The 21,008-nt window shown below is 36.2% G+C and overlaps 1 protein-coding gene across 1 annotated transcript in view; it reads right to left on the bottom strand.

Moving 5' to 3' along the window:
* LOC149162847 (protein NRT1/ PTR FAMILY 5.3-like) overlaps positions 1 to 21,008 on the bottom strand; it is a 50,325-nt gene that overhangs the window by 2,271 nt on the left and 27,046 nt on the right. The window contains exon 3 of the mRNA XM_089435293.1: positions 15,871 to 16,433. Within this exon, the coding sequence (XP_089291419.1) occupies positions 15,871 to 16,433 (563 nt within the window). The remainder of the gene's footprint in view (positions 1 to 15,870; positions 16,434 to 21,008) is intronic.

Below are 21,008 nucleotides of genomic sequence, written 5' to 3'. Positions count from 1 at the left end.
AACAATGGTGGTCAATTGATTCACTGACGACGACTACCTTTGGATCTAAAGACTCTGGATTTGGATCTTTACGAGTGCGCTTCTGCCTACCTTTGGAACTTTAGATGAATTATAATCTAACGGAATATTGTGTAAAATGAGAGCAATTTCATTCAAAATTTAGTTCAATTTGTGGGCCTGTTCGAAATTCGAAGTTGCATTCTGGTAGTTATTGTAAGAATGGGATTGGTCACATCTTAATTCGTTAGTATTCTCGCCTGTTAACAACAGGCACTCTCAGATTGACATATAATCTTCCAAAATCTCTAGAATTTAGATAAGATTTTGTTTCAGCAAATAGAAGTTCATTGTAAATCTAAATGATAGCGCAAAATCAAGGAGTTTGATATTGGGAAGATTATCATAGGCACTCTGAGATGACATATAATCTTCCAAAATCTGTAGAATTTAGATAATCTTTTGTTTCATCAAATAGAGGTTCATTGTAAATCTAAATGATAGCCCAAAATAAAAAGTTTGATATTGGGAAGATTAGCATTGGGCACGGTGTTTTGCGTCGTTGTTATACAAAACTTTTACAGAAGTCTAAACCGTGTTAATTTGGAATTATAGAGCTCCTCAACAATTTATTAATAAACAATATTTAATATTCACCCTTTACAATAATATAGATAAATACTGAAGCTAATAAAAAAGTTTTAGATTATAAGTCCTTAATAAATACCAAACTACTAAGAAACTATGGAGATTCAATAGGCCCTCTTGGTCCAAGAGGACGTGAACCATATTTTTTGTTTTTCCTTTTCAATTGTATGTTTTTATATCCATTTGTAGTCTCTTCGATATCTCAACATTGAAATTTGAAAGTAACATTTTTCCTTGAATTTTGGTTATGATGTAACTTGTTTATGTTTAACTTGTGTGGGAAACATAAACGAGCCTCTCTCATTTTCTACTATGGGCAGTTGTAAGCATCTGAGAGTAAGTATAAAATTAGCATTTGTAATAAAATAAGTTCACTTGGTTAATTTTTATTCTGTCCTCACTATATATGTTAGCGAGTGGTGTTGGCTTATATCTATAGTTTTTCTAGATAAAGCTATGACAGCCAATTTCATTTTCCTTGGTTGTTTGTGTTTTCCTCCATTCTCATGGTGGCTTTTTTTTGTTGTTTGTCTTATAGTTTTCATGAATCTATGTGTAAGTAAAAATTATGCGGCTGTAAGTTTATTTCTGCAACAGAGAATGTTTGATTCTGCATCTACAAGCTTGTTTTTGCAACAGAAAATGTTTGAGTCTGCATTTCTTGGCCTTGCATCAAGTGGTATAAGAGAAATCTCTATTCCTATGAATTTGTTCCTGTTCAGATTTGTTTCAGTTAGAAATTGTGGTTTTGTGATCTCAGACAAAGTTGTCTCAATGTGTGTGATTGCTAGAAGTGTAGCTCTTGGAAGACAATGATGGGAAGGAAGGTTTGTGAATGGAAGACAAGTTGAGGACTATGAGGATTCTATCGTGAAAAGGAGTTGCCTAAGGAGGCATGACGAACCAAGAATTGGAGGAATTGAAGAGCAAAGTTTAAGAGATAGAGAGTAGAAGATCTAGTGATGTTGAAGGATATTCAAGACCCCAATAGGGGTTCTTTTGTTGTAACAAAGCTAAAGATAGAGTAGACAAATGAATAGAAAAGATAAAAAAAAAAAAAATAGAGGAATTAAAGAGAAGAGTTTAAGAGCTAGACATGTTGAAGGAGATTCAAGACCCCAAACGTTTCTTTGTTGTAACTAAGCTAGAGTATAGAGATGACAAGAAAATATGAAGATGTGGAAAAAATGGCGAGTAAGATGGAGAATTTATTATATGTTTGATAACATTATAATTCATGTAGACATGTGCTAAAATTTGAGACACAAGAAGACATTTTTCCAAGAGTATATAGAATAATTCGTCAAATTATAGCTCAAATCGGGATTTAAAGAGCCATAGTATCAAAAGGTAGAAAGGTACATAAATGGGAGGAGTATTAGTAATTGTTGCTTCACTGTTACATACTTTTGTCAACTCAGATACTTGAAAAATGCCATTTCCATAGAAAGGTTTGAACATATTTATGCTAAGATACAATGAAAGAGAGGGTAACTATTCCACTTGAGTAAAAACTAGATATTGATCATCTTTTGTTATTTTCCTTGTTCAAGGTATTCTTGTCTTTATGAAGAATTGAATAGAATCAATTTGCCTGATCAATCTTAAATTCTTGGACAAGCATCATCCCAATGATTATGACTCCATTATTGTATCAGATGATGTATGCCTAAGTACAAAAATGATATTTCGACTCCTTCAGAAGATGTTTATATGAAAAAATTAGATCTAGAATTTAATCCATCTAAATAAAATGGTATTACTGAAACTTCCTCTTCATCCCACTATCCCTTGTGCTCTCCTGTTTATGATGCATTTACATGCGATTGAAATACTCCATGCTCTTCAACTTCTTCATCAGACGAGGTGACTTATCAAATGACACAAGGTAGTGAGGTTGTCGATGATGAAATAGAAAATAATTATATCATTGAGTATCCTTTCCATCCTGTAGCATCTCTTGTTTTAGATTAAGACAACTCTTCAAATCAACCTGCTCATGAAATTTCTTCGATTCATACATCTCTAGATTTGTGATCAGTGGAATATTTCGACTTGAGTAATCTTGTTTTCAAAGTTGTAAAATTTGATCAAACAAATGACCAAGATGGTTTTCATCTCATCAGTATTAATCTCATTGAAATTAGTGAAATCAACCATCCTCACACCATGCAAAATTTGATTTTACAATCCTTGGGAGTTTCGGGACTTTTGAGGGAGGCAACAAACTTCAACTTTCATTGATCATTAAGACAGGATATCGCAACTCTAGTAAGATCCCCTGAACTGAATTAGATTTGGTTTTCCTCACAAAACTCTTATTTCTGCATGGTTTCACTCGATGTAAATTTCTTCTTGAAGTATGTTTGGCATTATGGATATAATATTTCAAACTTTAAAGATTTCATTTCTGATCAGATTCAAGTTTCTATTTCAGTTGATGCATCTCCATGAAAAATATTTTCTCTTAAATTGGGTTTAGAGAGTGTATCTCTGATAGAACTGTGAAGTTGATTATTCTAAAGATTATCTTTGGCCAAAGGAGCCATACCTGTCACATTCTTTCCAAAATAATCAGCTCCTTATCCTTCTCGTGAATACTAGGATGCTAATATTTTTCTTCATTGCACTTGAAATCCTCTTGAGTGCTACTCAATGCATGGATTATTTGATGAATCAAATTCTTCTTCATTCATTTTACCCTGACTAGTTCCATGTGTTTGTTATACTAGCATTCCTTTTTACTTCTTTCAATGATTATGATGTTGGCGCAATGTGTGACCAATTACGAGGAAATGAAATTTGTTACACTCATCATGCAAGGAAGATGATTCTATTATGCAAAGAATTTTAGAATCTATTGAAACTGATTTATATTTGGTAATTACAAACTGGGAATATGACTCTTTATTGAGCCCATCTAATCATGATTATATCTCTCATGAATGTCACTCAACTTACAATTTTCCCATCAACAAATGCAATGAAAGGTGTTTTACACCCTTTGATTTTTATGGTTTAACATCTCACTATCCAAATACTTAGCAAGCAGTTGAGGTACTTACACACTCGCTCATGGTTATGTCAAATCCTTGTTGCCTTGGCATGCTTTTTGAATATGATCAGATATGTTTCCCTCGCAAGATTCTCATCGTAATTGTTGAGTCTTGAAAATGTCATTCATTTCCATTACACTTTCACTATTATGTCCATTATATCACCTCCATTTCACTACTATGTCACCACATTCATCCCACTTTCATTATCATTGGGCCACATTTATGTTTTTCCAATCTTTATTAATTCTTAGCCTTTTTAAGTGAATTTGTGGTTAAAAATTAGGAAATAATGTGCATATGCTTATACCTAACAAGTGAGTTGAGATTGTTGATATGTGTAGGTCAAAAGGAGGCTTCTAGAAAACCCGTATGTGGCACTCTAAGGCCAAATTCGAATTTGAGTGGAAAGAATCATGGGATCATGAGGATATGTGTCACATCTCCTAATTATATTGTAACTCTAAGAAGACATGTGTCTTATCAGTTCCTATTTTGATTAGGACTCTAGAGGTAGAGGGAGAGATTCATGGACTCTCATTAATGAGATGGCTTCTCATCTTTTTGTATAAATAGGAGATCTCTCTCCTTCATTTGGGAGTTCTTAGGTCCTTAGCTTGTTAGTCCTTAAGCTTGTTAGCTTGTGAGATGGCTTTGGAAGCTTTAGAAAGCTTTGTTGTATTTTGTAATTTTGAAGAATTTGAATAAAGCTTTGTTGTTCTCAACATGGAAGGAGATGTGAAGTAGATGTCATGGAGCATATTAGAATGTGAGGTAGAGTAGATTTCATTTTGTAATTTTGCTTTGATTTCATTATGTCGTTTTATTGCTTTCAAGTTTGATAGATTAGATTTTTCATTCATGCAATTTTAATTCATGTAAGTGTGTTCAACCGGTTGATTGTAGATTAGTTTTTCTTTACATGTTTTTGCATCAACTAGTGATATGAAATTAGCCTCTCTGTTGACTTTGCTTTTCTTAGTTTTTTAAATTCTAGTTCTGTTTTGATTTTAGTCTTCTTTACTTTCTTTGTTAGTTAGTTTAGAAATCAACTTGCTCATATCATTGACAGTTACCTCCGAAAGCCATAGCTGGACTACTGGCGAGGGATTGAAGTATGAATGTGTAATTTGGTTTTATTTTTACTTTTATGCAATTAGATATCAGATTGCTCAAGTTGTTGATGATTACCTCCGAAAGCCATAGCGGGACTAACTCGCAAGGGGTCAGACTATATATTGATGTGATTTGATTTCAGTTTTACTTTTCTGCAATTAGATATCAGATTGCTCAAGTTGTTGATCATTACCTCCAAAATCCATAGCGGGACTAACTGGCAAGGGGTCAGAATATGAATTGATGTAATTTGATTTTAGATTTACTTTACTTGCAATTTTTGGATTTCTTTGAGTGCAGTAGCTTAAATCAATTTTTTGTATTTAGATAGTAGCAGAGATAATATTTTCATGATCAGTAGTTCATTATTTACTTGTTTTAAATAGCAGCACATTTTCCATTCTTGTTCAAGCATCACTGTCATCACTAGTACATTCTAGGACCTTGTGAAGTGTTAAGTTCTAGAAATCATTATAGAGGACATAATTTCCTTAAAATCTGTATCCATACTTGCCTTCTAGAGACTTAGGAATAGGATTTCCATTTGCATTAGACACTTTAGGCGATCAAATAGAACAAAACCCCAAAACAAAACAAAAACCTTAAAAAAACAAAGTAAGAAAAATGTTAACTAAGCACATATGGTGCACCACACTTCATCAGTTTACGATACCCGGATTGATAATTTATGTAGAGCAATTTAAGACTCTAAATTGACTAGACAGTAACCTCATGCCCCTAATTCAAAATTCATCCTTCAAATATTTTGGGGTTTTCAAGCGGGTAGTCATGAATTTTAAAATCTAATCACTAAATGGTTGGAGAAATCCTACATGGCAAGCTCTGCTGTAAATAAAAAGTTTCGGTATTTTTGCATCCTTGTTGAGTTCGATGTAGTTGAAGACACATTCAAAAGACACTTTTGAGGTTTGTTGAATGATGGTTTTCATTGAAAATGTAACAATATGAACTGGTTAGGAGTTTGGGCTATGGCCTATCTTTCTGCCGCCAGGAAATGCCTTCATTTTTTTGTGCAAGTTATTCAAGTTTTTAGTTGTTCACTTGTGCATTTCTTTATTTTTTTAGTTAATCCATCATATCTTTGTGTATGCAATTCAAGAGTAGTTGTGGTGGCTACATTGGAAATTTCATTATACGTGACCATGTCCTTTTAGTTGGTTAGGTTAGGAGTAGTTCTAGTTGCATATTAGTTTTCCTACACATCCATCCTGCATTTACTTTTTTTAGTTTGTCTTTTGATTTCTCATTTAGGTTTCGCATCATGTTTTGTTTTAGACTCCCTTTTCTTTGTCTTCTTGTTTTTGTTTCTCGTTTTGTTTTGTATGTTCTTTCATTTTGTGAGACCTTGCAAGAAGATTCTTTGTTGGCTCAAAAGGAAATGTGGAAAAATATAAAAGGACTTTGTGACACTACAACATTCCACTGACCTTCTCTTTGTATTCTTTGTCTTGGTCACAACTTTGTAGAATTTTCTCTACAAATCAATTAGCTCACTGATATCATGTAGAAATTTCACCTGCAGATCAAACTGATATGTGCAATGTACTAAAGCATAATACTAGATCTACATCTACCATAAACTTTGCAGAAGCTAATCAACCATGAGCAACATCAAGCATGAACACATGCAGGTGATAAGAAGGAATCAATCACACATAACATAGAATATATCACTGAGGAAAGCACTAGCATAAAACCCCAACATTGTATTATTAATCAAGTGGAGATCCTCAACAACATGCAAAAAGAACCGACTCAATAGCTATCTTGCTCTCTCTGTAAGAAAAAGATTAAAATCATGGACTACCTAGGCTTCAATATAAAGCTTGTAAATTGGCCTAATCATACTTGTTGTCACCTCAGGTCCAACTACATAGTCATAGAAGAAAATAGATTCCTTCCTCATGCAAGGAATACTTACTAGAAATATCCTAGCATCTAATAGTACATTGTCCCTCGCCTGATCTCAACTAGGTCTTTGTCTGAACTGCCATGCATCAGTTATTCATGAGAGAATACATAATTATCTGAAAATAATAGTTTTCACATGCATGCAAGCATCAAAAACCTATATCTCATTAATTTAACAACTTGTTAAATTAATCTAACTGAACTTGACTAATTTAAACTAAGTCAACTGATCCTCTCAATATAGAACTCATCCTTAATTCCTCAATCAGTGGAGCAAATCAAGGACACATTCCCCAATTAGTGGAGAAATAATTGCATGTTCTCACAAAGACTTCAAGTTTTCTTTTCCTTAACTAATTAACTCATGGAGAATTAATTAATTAATATTCCAAACTGTTGGTAAGACCAAATTCAAATTTACTTCCTATAGATAAACCAAAGACTGCTATAAATAGGAAGGGATCCAGAAATGCTACTTTTAGAAGATGCTACTTTTAGCAGTTTCACCTCTCACCCAAGGTGGCCAAAATGCTCATTGGCCAAACTACTATTTTTGAATGTGCTATTTCTAACAATTCTATTTTTAGCACTTTCTAAATTTAACATTTCTTGTTGCACATTTTTCAACACTCCCTCTCAACAGGAAAGGCTTCCTCTCGAACCCGATCCTGTAACTCTGGAATGTACTACATGCAACACATCTACCAAGTGCGGTTGCTCCAGTAACACTCAAAACAAAAAAAAAAAACTCCCAACTGATCACTATGTTGGGCTAGAAACATACTCTGATGCTGAAGCTCTACCTGCTACTGACAAGTGCTCCCTCTCTGACCTCTGCACTACTACAACATCTCCATGCATCTCGCACCATTGCACCCTTCTCTGTGCTACCCTACACTGTGCAACACGCTTGTGCCTCTCGCAGTGCTATAGCCTACATGCTCTGCGCTGTCTTGGGATTCCTTGCGTTGTAGCTCTCTCTGCCACTCCATCCGCATCTGTCTCTACCCAATCAATCAGTTTCTACTACTCCACATCGGGGCTCCTATAGTAAGGTCTCATCTAAGAGGTTGGCTACCTCAAGGATCCTACTCCTCCTCCTTGGGACGATCACTCTATATCTCCCCACCTCCTACCTAGAGGTATGGCTGCATGTGATCCCTCTGCCCACCTCGCTCGAATTTTCCCCCTACTGGAGGTCTTTGCATGAGTAGATGTCTCTACTTGATCTCCACTCAGCTTTCCATGTTGTGGCTTCTCCACAACCTCCTAAAGCTGCTCCACCAATCGTGGCTTCTCCACAATTGTCTGAGACTTCTTCTGGTGTTGCATATTGAGAGGTAACATACCCTCCCTCTCAACCACCAAGTCTCCATCAATTGCCTTGCTGCTCAAGGCTTTGCATGCATCTTGAACCTCAAAAGCATACAAATTCTTGACCCGTGAACCAATCTGCTTCACCTGTCTAGTGATGATGTCTAAGGAAAACCTTTCCCTTACTAAAGACTACATCATAGCCTCTGTCTTCCAACATCGTGATCGACACCAAGTTTCTCTTCAATCCTGGTACATACTTGACATCGGTCAAAGGTAAGGTGAGATCCATACTCCCTCTGAAAAATAATTGTGCCTGCACCTGAGACACTATACTTTTCATCATTACCCATCGCTGTGAGTATCTAGAGATATTTCTCCTCCAAAGTACTGAACAAACTCTTATCACCAGTCATGTGGAAAGAAGCTCCACTGTCAAGAAACCAAATACTTCCCACCATGGACGAAACCATGCATGTGAAGAGTGTGAAATCCAACTCAAACTGTGAAGCAAGTGCCTCACCTTCAGATCCTTCCCCAGATCCCTTCTTGGATTTCCTCTATGGACAATTTGCAGCATAATGGCCCACCTCATGACAAAAAAACAATCACACTTTCGATTTGTCAACCTTCTTCTCACCATTGGAAGAACTAGATTCCAAAAGAGAAACCTTCTCCTTCCCCTTCTTTGCCTTACTCGCTAAGGCACAGTTCTCCTCACCTTGCATGGATGAAGAACCGTCTGTGGTGCTCCATCTGATCTCCTCCTGCATCAAATCTGACCATACTCGTTCCCAATCTGGTAGTTTCTCCCCTCCATTAACCGAGTCCTGGTAGCTATGCCAGCTCTTATGAAGGCCAAGGAATGATAGACTTACCACATCATCATCAGTTTTCATGACCCCTACACTTGAAAGCTCATCCCTGCATGTGATGAGCTTGGGCAGATACATAAAGATCGTCTCATCATTTTCACACTTGATCTTTCGAAGTTTGTCCTTCAATGCCAACTTCCTCTAATCATTGCTATTTTGATATAAATCTTTCAATGTTTTCCACATTGCATGCGGAGTCTCCTTCCCATGGAGGCTCAAGACAATGTGATCTTACACTCCCTCCAAGAGAATTCTCCTAGCTCTAGCCACACACTTCTTCCATTCCGCTAGTTGAGTACCATCAATAAGCTTAGGGACTTCTTGATCAATGAAGTCCTTAAGGCCATTATCTTCCAATACTGCCTCCATGCGATCCTTCCAAGCTATATAGTTTGAGCTACCATCAAGGGTATACTCAAGCCTCAAACCATAGAACACCATCGGCGAAATAGATGTGATAAGAACTTGAGATCTATATCCAGAATAATAAACTTCGAATTCCTTCTTTTATACTGTTCTTCCTTGATTACCTGTGCTCTGGTACCATGTAGAATTTTCTCTACAAATTAGCTATCTCACTAATATCATGTAGCAATTTCAACTGCAGATCAAACTGATATATGCAATCTACTAAAGCATAATACTAGATCTACATCTACCATAAACTTTGCGGAAGCTAATCAACCATGAGCAACATCAAGCATGAACACATATAACTGATAAGAAGGAATCAATCACACATAACACATAATATATCACTAGGGAAAGCACCAGCATAAAACCCCAACATTGTATTATCAATCAAGTGGAGATCCTCAACAACATACAAAAAGAATCAGCTCAATAGCTATCCTTCTCTCTCTGTAATCAGAAGATGAAAATCATGGACTACCTAGGCCTCAATATATAGGTTGTAAATTGGCCTAATCATACCTGCTGTCACCTCAAGTCCAACTACGTAGTCATAGAAGAAAATAGATTCCTTCCTCATGCAAGGAATACTTACTAGAAATATCCTAACATCTGATAGTACATTTTCCCTCATCTAATCTCAACTGAGTCTTTGTCTAAACTGCCATGCATCAGTTATTCATGAGAGAATACACAGTTATCTGAAAATAATAGTTGTCACATGCATTCACGCATCAACAAACTATATCTCATTAATTTAACAACTTGTTAAATTAATCTAACTGAGCTTGACTAAGTTAAATTAAGTCAACTGATCCTCTCAAAATAGAATTCATCCTTAATTCCTCAATCAGTGGAGCAAATCAAGGACACATTCCCCAATTAGTGGAGAAATAATTGCATGTTCTCAAAAAGACTTCAAGTTTGCTTTTCCTTAACTAATTAACTCATGGAGAATTAATTAATTAATATTCCAAACTGCTGGTAAGACCAAATTCGAATTTACTTCCCATAGATAGACCAGGGACTATTATAAATAGGAAGGGACCAAAAAATGCTATTTTTAGAAGATGTTATTTTAGCAGTTTCACCTCTCACCCAAGGTGGCCAAAATGCTCATTGGCCAAACTACTATTTTTAGAAGTGTTATCTTTAGCAATTCTATTTTTAGCACTTTCTAATAGCATTTCTTGTTGCACATTTTTCAACAAACTTTTGGTCAGTGATTTTCTCACAAAAAATACGATCCTTGCATAAGGAAAGCCTTCTATCGAGCCATGCTACCTATGTCTCTCCTAGAAAACTTACACCTTCACTTGGTTCTTTATGTTTCAATGTTTTCAAGAAGATCCAATCAAATAGAAAATGACAAGGGGAACATCTAAACAAGAAAACCAATATTAGAGGTCTTATATATGCTTATTTGAAGGGAAAATCTCTCATGCTCTGAATAAGTTGGGATCCCTCTTCCACCCATGAAATAAATAAGTGTCAATATATAGTCCTACATAAAATAAATAAATAAAGGCAAAAGAAGAGAAAGGATTCATGTGGAGAGAGGTGAAGTAAGAAAGTCCCTCGAGGTACTATCCATGCCTATTGATAGCAAATAAATCTTTGTGTCCCTGAAGTTACTCTGTCATCTTACTTATAGGCCTACTGGTAGTGGAGCAACACCAGAGATGAAAATCTACACTGAAAATCCAAAGTTTGTAAACTTCACTACCCTTTTCCTTATTTGAAACATTGTGTCATTTTTGATCTTATGTTTATGTTCAGCTAAGAAAAGGAATAAATGGGACTATTTTCATGCATGGGGTAAGTGGGGAAGCCATGATAATTTGAACGATGAATCAATAGTTCTTGAAGAACTGTAACTTGATTAAAGAAGTTACTGAGGCAAAGAAGCTAGAGTTATACCATTGTGTCGCCAAGTGTTGTTGTCGTGAGAACACCCTCCACAATTTTGTCTATACTCTAGTTTTGGATCCTACCGAGGATCTTGCAATTGGTTGTTTCGTAGTCACTTCTTGGCTGATGATGCTTTGTTAAGATTTTGGGTTTCCTTCTTGGATTGTAAGTGTCGAAGTCACCTGCTCACACATTCTCAACCCGTAATGAATTCATGAATGAATTATTTTACACAAGCTTGAACAGACCTACTACAATTAGTTAAGGTAGTGTTTATGCCATGCTCAACCCATGTCGATAGTTAATGCACATTATCATTGACAGTCTCTCACTTTCGGTTGCGTTTGTAGTTCTATTTTGGTCATTTTTGAAACTGTCGGTTTTAAGCACCTTCGTTTTCGGGAGTCTCACTTTCATGTTTTTTACTATCTCTTTTTCTTTCTTTCACTTTAATTATTTTATTCATCATGTTATATTTTCTCTAGCATGCGTATCTCTCACCGTTGTTCATGTATTGCAAGAGTCATTCACATTTTTCTTTCCATATCACATATATCATCTGCTGGCATGGGAAGTTTCACTCATCGCATAAAGTGGATTTTTGGTTTGTCTCAAGTGGTAATATTTGTGATAATGAGTTGTTCTTATCATGTAAACATGTATCACACTCATTCCCATAAATTTTAGCATTGTTGCACAAGTGTCACCATTGTCGTCACAAAGTGTATCTTCAGTGTTGCACTTGGTAGGAGTTGTCACAAAGTTGTTGCGTTGAGGAAGGTATGCTGTTCATACATTCTAGGTGTTCCTTTTCATATCTTCAGGTGATATAAGTGTGTGATCATGCTGAGAGTCTCTCTTTTACCCATCTTCAGTTCATTGATCCAACAATTTATCCGACTAGGAATTCGACGGGGCCATTGAGCCTCATTCTGCCTAACCTAAACTATGCATTCCATAGTCTCATCCCTCAAGCAGAACCCCTTTCCATTATAACTACATGACGTGTTGTCTTTGCCTTCCAGAACTAAGCACTGCACAATCTCAGTTCTCAAACCCAACCCTTGAGCTCTGGAACTACGCAAAATTTCTCCCCAGCCAAGCCTGAACTATGCATTACGCAGTCTCAATCCTGAAGCCTTAGCCTTGAGCTCTTGAACTACATAATTATGAAATGACATGGTCTCCCTACCTCCTCGAACTGCACAATCAGAAAAATCAAGGCTCAAGCCTCCAGCCTAAGCCCTTGAGCCCCTCAACTACACAATCTCTCTGTCTAGACCTTCCTCAACTGCACATTACGTAGTCTCAAGGCTCAAGCCTCCACACTAAGTCCTTGTGTCCCTAAACTATTCAGTGCCCTGGCCCATATCGTTCTAGAACTGCGAAGTGTCAATCTTCAAGCCTAAATCCCCTTCTTAGAGCTCATAACTCTCTAAATTGTGCAATCTCTTGAACTACACATTGCGTAGTCTCAAGCCACAATCATGGACCTTGGCCTTTGGAACTGCAAAATCGCGTTATCCAATCACTCAACCACTCACCATTTCCAGCCATAATAAGTGAGTTAATGAAATATTCTAGGTTAAGGGTTTCTCAGACTGATATCAACTTGTTATGAATCGTTTTCAATTACATGTAGTATGTCTTATGATGACAGGATGATGATGGCGAAAAAGGAAAGGAGGACCTTGCTAGAAGATTCATGTGCAACTAAATATATAAGATGATCATCATGCAAGAAGACCAAGGAACACTTGATTACAACAAAAAATCAAAGATCAGGACCGTATGAATTCTCCATCAGATTCACAACCCTTTGGAGGGAAGATATGAAGAACAAAGCATATCTCTCATGAAGATGAATAATTTCATATCTCTTATTGAAGACAAATTTGCAGCAAAGAGTGGCTTGACATTGCCATGTCATCATGAAATCCATGGCATTAGTGTCATGTCATGTCACGAGTCATGATGTTCCACATCATTTTTGGATTATGTAAATTCTATATTGGAAAATGTAATGTAAAGTGGAAGTCCAACAGTCTTCTAAGTAATGTGAAAAGTCATGTGGGAGTAAAAATGTTATAGAGAAGTCAAACAATCATGATGGTATTCCAGGAGTTACATGGGAGGTGAATGATCACCCCATTTGTTATGTATACACCCTCAGCTCTCCCTACCAGGCATTATAGAGGAAGATAGTTGTTTTGGAGGAGAAAGTGACTACTCTAGTGCCCCACTATTGGCGCCAGTGGCATTCATTGTCTTGATGTGTCTAGGAACTTTTACTTAATTCATAAACTCATTGAGCCAACACATTGTCATGCATATGTCGTGAATATTGTAGGATTGTGGTTTGAATGTTTGTGATGTATGTTTTTTCCATATTTACTAAGGAAATAGAACTATTTCAGTGGCTTTGGTACTTATCTTGTTAAACGCATGTTGTATTTTCTTTAACGATCGTTGATTCCTTATGAACTATTTCACTGGTTGATTAAAGATTCATTCTTATGTATGTGCTCGTGTGACTTTTCTAGATTAGTATTGTTACTTGTCTTTAAAGAGTCCACTTTTCTCTTCCCTTCGATAGAAGGGCCTTGATACTTTCTGTAGTTGAACATTTCACAAGCATACTCACTTGTTGATCCGAAAATACTTTTGTATTATTCACTTGTGATTAAATTCTTAGCCAAGGAAAATCTACAACAATACATGGCATCTGGGCGAGTACTTTAGATGGGGCTCCTACTCCAAATGATCTGAGGTCTAATTGGGACTTCACATTGTGGATACCTCCTTGGTTGACAGATTTCTAACATCGTCAATAGAGTTAAATTTCTTATTACCTCTAGAGAAAAGGAAATGTCCTTGCACCAAGGACTATACCATATTAGAGAGAAGGGCCTTTGAGCACTAGATAATAAAGGTATGGTTGAAGGTGTTTCTAATTTCATTATAGATATTGATCTATGTGAAATTTGTATTCATGGTAAAAAAATCAAGTAAGATTATCAATAGGTGCTACAAGGGCTAAGGGAATTTTGTAATTAGTACATAATTTTGTAATTAGTACATAGTAGTGTGTTTGGATTTGTGCCATTTCTATTACTAGGAAAATTTGTTTATTGTGTGGCATTCGTAGACTATTTCATGAGGAATATATAGATTTGTTTCAACTAAAACAAATTTAATTTGTGTGGAAACTTTAAATAATTCAAGGCTTTTGTGGGGTGTAGAGAGAAAATAAAATGAAGCGTTAGGGTTAGATAATGGTGGGGAATTATGGTGGAATGAGATCAAGGAATTATGTATGTAGTGTAATATAGAAAGGAATGAGACTACATGATTTTCTTCGCTAAAAATTTTAACGGTGCTGTTTAATTATATAAAATTATTTAATGGGTATTACCTTGCAATATCCATATTGTTTTTGTAGCAATACTCCTAACACGTTGCCACTCTGTGTATCTGTCAAGTAGTGTACTTGATATAACGTATGGTGTGAGTTTAGTTTCACCATTAATGAGATCCAAGTGAAGCACATTTCTTAGTGAACAAATACTCACCTACGACAATGGTGCATCTGGTTTTGATCTTTTGTATATTTCATAGCTATGTTTTAGATTGATACATACATAACGTTAGGCATGGTTTTATAGTTATAAAAGTACTTTAAATGTTTCAGATAGAGTTGGAATTTTGCAAACCTAATGTTTCAGATAGAGTTGGAATTTTGCAAACCTAGTGACCGGTAAACTTATTCATTAGCAGATGGTCAAAGAAAAGCAAGGAAGAGAGAGGGATGATAATGAAAAGAATGATGGATCTTCAATTTAATGCATACGATTAAAAAATTACATAAAATCTCCTTGCAGATCAAAGATATTAACAAGATTTGATAGATACATTGCAAGAATTCTCTCATATAATAAACAAATTAAATATATTCGGAAAGATTACTACATGTATTTAAGAAGATTTGGTAAACATAACGCAAGAGTTATGCTATCTTTAATACTGTAACATTAGAATCTATATAATGATATTATCACAAACTGCTGAATATTTGGAAAAAGAAAGTGATCCTCCACGTTGTTACAGTTTAGCAAATTTGACATATTTACAATCACAATGGAATTATTATTTCTAAGAAGTAATACGGTTTTTCAAATCTGGCATTATTATTTCTAAGAAGTAATACGGTTTTTCAAATCTGGCAGGGAATTATTTCCAGAGTTGTTTATAATGCAATTTTTTGGAGATTCTGGAAACGGAATCCTGTGGAAAAAATTGAGGTTAAATCTTGATTTGTATTATTTAAAATGGTTTTTTAATTGCATATTTGGATTCAGCACCTTGAAAAACCCCTAGGACGTTTTGATTGTGCAGAAACTAGCTATCAAACTTGTGATTCCAATAAATTGCTGCCAAATTTTGACAGGAAAAACCCACAAAAAAAAACTTCCAAAAAGTCACTAGACATCTGCATTATTTCCCAACTCGGTAATCCACTAATGCAATCTATTCATATCTACGTGGTTCGTTCCTCATATTGATTGGTTTCCAAACAGTAATTTAAATAGGAAAATTGGTTTCGAACTCACCTTAAGGTCGGAGTATGAGTAATGGGGAATCTTCCTTTAGCAATATACTCTTTAACATCCACTTCGTAGAGTTGGTTGGGATCGGAAGGTACCTTCACTCTCCATTTCCGAGCTGATGCAACAAGCACCTGTGCCATGCGATTGAATGGATTCCCTTTCCGAACTTTGTGTCTGTAAAATGGAGTCCCTATCAAGAAAATTACTAACGATATGATCAATCCCGTGGTCATAATCCCGTAACCCACACCGAATCCGACCTGGTCCTGGACGTATATGAGAAAGCTCAACGCAACCAGCATTCCAGAAAAGGAAAAAAATATCCACCAGTTGAAGAAGGAGGCCTTCTGAAGCTTCTCCTTGGGATCAAATTCATCGAACTGATCTGCACCGATTGTAGAGATGTTGGGCTTTATACCGCCAGCACCGAAAGCAATAACGTACAACGCAATATAGAAAATCGCGATCTGATGTTCCGAAGCTTTCTGACACGAGCTGGAGTTCAATTGGCACTTCGGCGGTCTCAGAGATGGCACTGAGACCGTTACTGTCAGAAGTATCATTCCCTACATCGAGGACACCACTGTTAATATTTTAAGAGGGTTCATCTAAATTTGAACCTTCAAGTTATGAACTCATTCCCTAAATCAAAGACAAAACTGTTCATATTTGAAGAGGGTTGATCTAAATTTGAACCTTTAAGTTATCGCCTCATTAACAACATCACGATTCAACAAATTAAAATATTAACTACAAATAACATAACTATCCACGAGGATTTGGATTGATGGTAGATAGGTGCGCTGTTAAGACACTCTGTACACTAAATCACCAATTCAAATCCCCGTAAATACTTTGATTAATCTAGTAAATAAATAAAAAACAATTCAAAGTAACTAATAATAAAGAAAGGAAAATCCTTTTATAACCACCCAGTAGATTGTTGAAGTCCGGTTAATATAAATAGAGAGCAACGTTTTCACATATATGATGCAGAGTGAGTAGTGTGATAATAATAATGTTTCTGCAAAGCCATACAAGTGTTATTCTTTACATCTAATAAGACAAATTACAAGTGATGGTCAGATATACCATTTAAAATAAAATTTGAAAATTAAGAAAAATTAACACAGGGAAAAAAATTATTATTAAAAATATATATTTATAAATATTAGAATATATAAATTTACTAGAGTTTTGATGATTATGATGATAGTTAAATGTTTATTTAAGTTGTTTTATCAAGTGTTTAGGAACATAAGGAAATATTTTATTTACTTTAAGAAATCATTTTTGTGCTCAAAATCTTTAAGGAAATTATTTTTAAATCACCATATTTTAAAATTTTGACACAAATATATTTAAGATATTCTATAAGAAAGTGTTTCTTATTCTCTAACTTCTTTTTTCACAGATATGAAAAATATTTTAAGCGATATTTTTTTAGTAAATATCTAATGTACAATTTCAGTGTGGAAATTATGAGGACTTAATTTTATTATAATAATGTTGATTTTTTTGTTTTCATTTTTTATATATTTTAATTATGCTGTAGGCTTGATATTATTGAAATTAGATTTGAAGACTTTTGATTTTGAAATAAATGGTTGAATAAGATTGGATTTTATATATATATATATATATATTCTTCGTTTTCTCTTTGATTTCCGTCAATTGCAGTCGTCAGAGGGCTTCCAACCGGTTCTCAGGCCGTAAAATCTATAAATACCTCGTCTTTCGCAGGCGATCAGTGGCGGTTCCAGAGCTTGCTAGGGTTTCATCACTGGAACTTAAATCACGGGCTCAGAGCGCATGCGAGATCACTCCTCGATCTCAGTCAATTATAGCCCTCAGAGGGTTTCCAACTGGTTCTCAGGCCATAAAATCTTTAAAGACCTCGTCTTCCTCAGGCGATCAGTCGCGGTTCCGGAGCTTGCTAGGGTTTCATCACTGGAACTTACATCACAGGCTCAAAGTGAACGCGAGATCATCCGCTGCCGTTTTAAGCGCTGTCGAACGGAAAATGTCCACCATGGATGCGTCTCTTTTATTTTGATATTTTGAAGTAAATATCGAGATCTAAATGCAGTAAAGTAAATATGGTCGCTCCATGAGGCACGCACTCCTCATTCATTAGCTTTCAGTATAGATCTGCGGTATTGAATTGAATCTGCGGTATAGATCTGGTGCAGATCTGCGTAAAATATGGCTCCGAGCTTCGCAAAAATAACTGGTGGCTCATCCGCCTCTGGAGGGCAATCTCCTGCCCATATCGTGAGTGAAGCCCCAGCTCCCACTATCCAAGTGGTCCAGGACTCACTCGATGAAGCTTTGAAGTTCTCCGAAAGTGCCCTAATTTGCCGGTTCAATGGTTTTTGGCCGCGGCTGATAGCACTCCACAATTGGATCTCGGAGGTATGGAAGCCTATCATTTCTGATGAAATTAATATCTACCCCTGTGCTAGAGGTTTCTTTATAGTAGATTTTGAAAATCCTGAAAGCAGACAATGTATTCTAGATTCCGGCCCTTGGTTTTGGGAAAAATCAGGCCTATTCATGAAGCCATGGAACCCATCATTCGATCCTTCTACAACAGTGATAACCTCAGCACCAGTTTGGGTGAGATTGCCAAGCCTGCCCTTGCATCTCTGGAATCTCTCCTCGCTAAAAGCCATCGGAAATGCAATTGGGAAATTTTACTGCAGGTGCCCAGAAACAGAGGAATATGCCAGAACCACCTATGCACGCATCTGTTTGGAAATGGATTTCAGTGCCGGATTCCCAGCTGAAATAAACCTAACAAGTAAAGACTGTGTGTGGAACCAGAAGCTTGATTATGAAAGTGTCCTCTTCAGATGTCGATCGTGCTTTGAGACGGGGCATCTAGCCAAAAATTGCCCAAAAGCCTCTCAGAAAAATTTTGCTAGAAAAAACCACCACAGATCTACATGGTGGGAAGGAGCACAAAAAGAACACTACACTGTCATCAAAGAAGAATATTCTAGAGAAAACTCTGAGTCACAAGAAATCAAGGAAGAAGGAAACAACTCTCAAAGCAAGCAAGGAGAAAGCCCGCCCCAACAAATCAACAATTATGAGGATTTGAATTCCGCAGAAAATAAATCTTCATTTAACAGCAAAGCAGATCTCCTAAACCAAACTTCTCCGACTATAGATCGCGAAGCTAAGACACCAATGTCCCAAGAACCAGAAGAGATGAAGGAGATGCAAGACAAAGGAAGTTGGAAGACCGTAGAGAAAAGAAAGAAAGCTACAACACCAGTCTCGCCAAGAAAGACGAGGAGCCAGACAAGTAAAAATTAAGAAAATTGTAGGTCCGATAGACCAATTTGGTCTCAGTGGACGTTAACCATCATCATCATCATCATCATCATCATTACATAATCTACCAATATAAAAAGTAAACAAATTTTGAGTTTGAAATCATAAGAAATTTAATTTAAAACCCAGTTATTTTGCCACTTGTTAGAAATTGTCGTTGACCTGCCAAATTGCATATTGACTGTTGGCTTGGCATTGTTTGTTCTGGAATTATGACCAGTTTTTAAAAACAAATAAAGGCCTAGTCTCCACGCTGGCTGACCAAGTTTCAACCGGTAAATTTCAAAAACGAAAACGATAAAATTCCATTGTAAAAAAGCAGAGCAGGCGACAAAGTTTCATAGTGCTTTCCTTTTTCTTTTATTTTTGGATATTTGATTCAATCTATGTAATTTTTATTTTTATTGTTTGGATTTAGAAGTGAATAATTTATTCGTTATATTTTTTTGGTTGATTGGAGCAACACAGAACTCGGGTTGAAACAATATGCAGGCATTTAGTTTTTTCAGAGCAAGAAAACATAGCATTCTTTATATAATAAGAGGAGTTTCATAGATGTTGGGAGGATAAATTCCTTTGTTAGATAGCCTATAGGTTGAGAACAATACTACTATAGGTTAAGAATAATATTGCTACATCGGTGTTGCACATTTCCCAAAAAAAATTGAAAATGAACCCGATCGTACTTTGTGTGCTTACAATCCAAGGAATTCAAAATTGACATCGGACAGAGGGAAAAAAATAGAACAGTAACAAATAGTTGGCTTAGGGTTAAAAAAACCATGCACAGGAGGCATTCAAATTGGAATTTGAAGAAACCCTCCTCACAAGCAGAGGCATTAATCATTGATTCAGAAAACATCTTTCCAAAATAGAAGGAAACCCCATGTTTGGATAGGGCATCCTCCACCCTATTTTTTTCACGGTATATATGAATAAAAGATATATCATCAAAGAAAGAGTGAGTGAGCGGAACGATGTTCTCGATCTAGTGATGGAGGGATCTCAAGGGATTTATTTCCCTACACCCTCTTAATTATCGATTTTGAGTCCCAGCAAAATTGATAAATTTAATGGCAAGTCATTTTGCACACTCTAGGATCCCTATAGTGTAACAATCTCGAACGCAGTTGTCTATAACGCGACTTTTTGAAAGCCTTTCCGACGGGTTTTTCCGGTCGAAATCTGGCAGGAATTTATTGGAATCGCAAGTTTGATAGCTAGTTTCTGCACAATGAAAGCGTCCCAGGGGTTTTTCAGGATGCTTAATCCAAATATGCAGTTAAAAAACCATTTTAATTGCAACAAATCAAGATTTAACCTCAATTTCTTCCGCCGGATTCCTTCACCGGAATCTCCAAAAAGTCGCATTATAGACAACTCCATCTCAAACTGTAATTTGTCCCCTCTCCTCCATAACATTGATGAGCTCTTCCATTGATGAGTGTTTCGCATCTAGATCTGCCTCTCTTCAAGGCACCATCAAAGAATCCTAATAGATATGAGTCTCCTAAGTCCTTGAAAATTACATGGCGCTCAGGATTTGGGCACCCAAGGGCCAATCACTAGAAAGTGCCCAACAATTTTAAGACCTGTGGAGTGTGCATCAAAAATTAATTCTTCCCTCAAATACAGTTGCATTCCTGATTCTCGAGATCGTCCGAGCAAATACAAAGGGACAGTTCTGAAGGGTTTATGTTTCATTGGCTAATATTTGAGACATGAAATAATGGAGGGCATTCCCTATCTAGTGGCGATCCCGAGGAGGGACACATGGATGTGACTGTTTAATTCTTCGG

The sequence above is a fragment of the Pinus tabuliformis genome, chromosome 5_2 (assembly GCF_031772625.1).
Source record: "Pinus tabuliformis cultivar Carrire ecotype Pingquan chromosome 5_2, CPIR1, whole genome shotgun sequence".
NCBI lineage: Eukaryota > Viridiplantae > Streptophyta > Pinopsida > Pinales > Pinaceae > Pinus > Pinus tabuliformis.
This window is presented reverse-complemented; position numbering and strand designations above follow the sequence as displayed.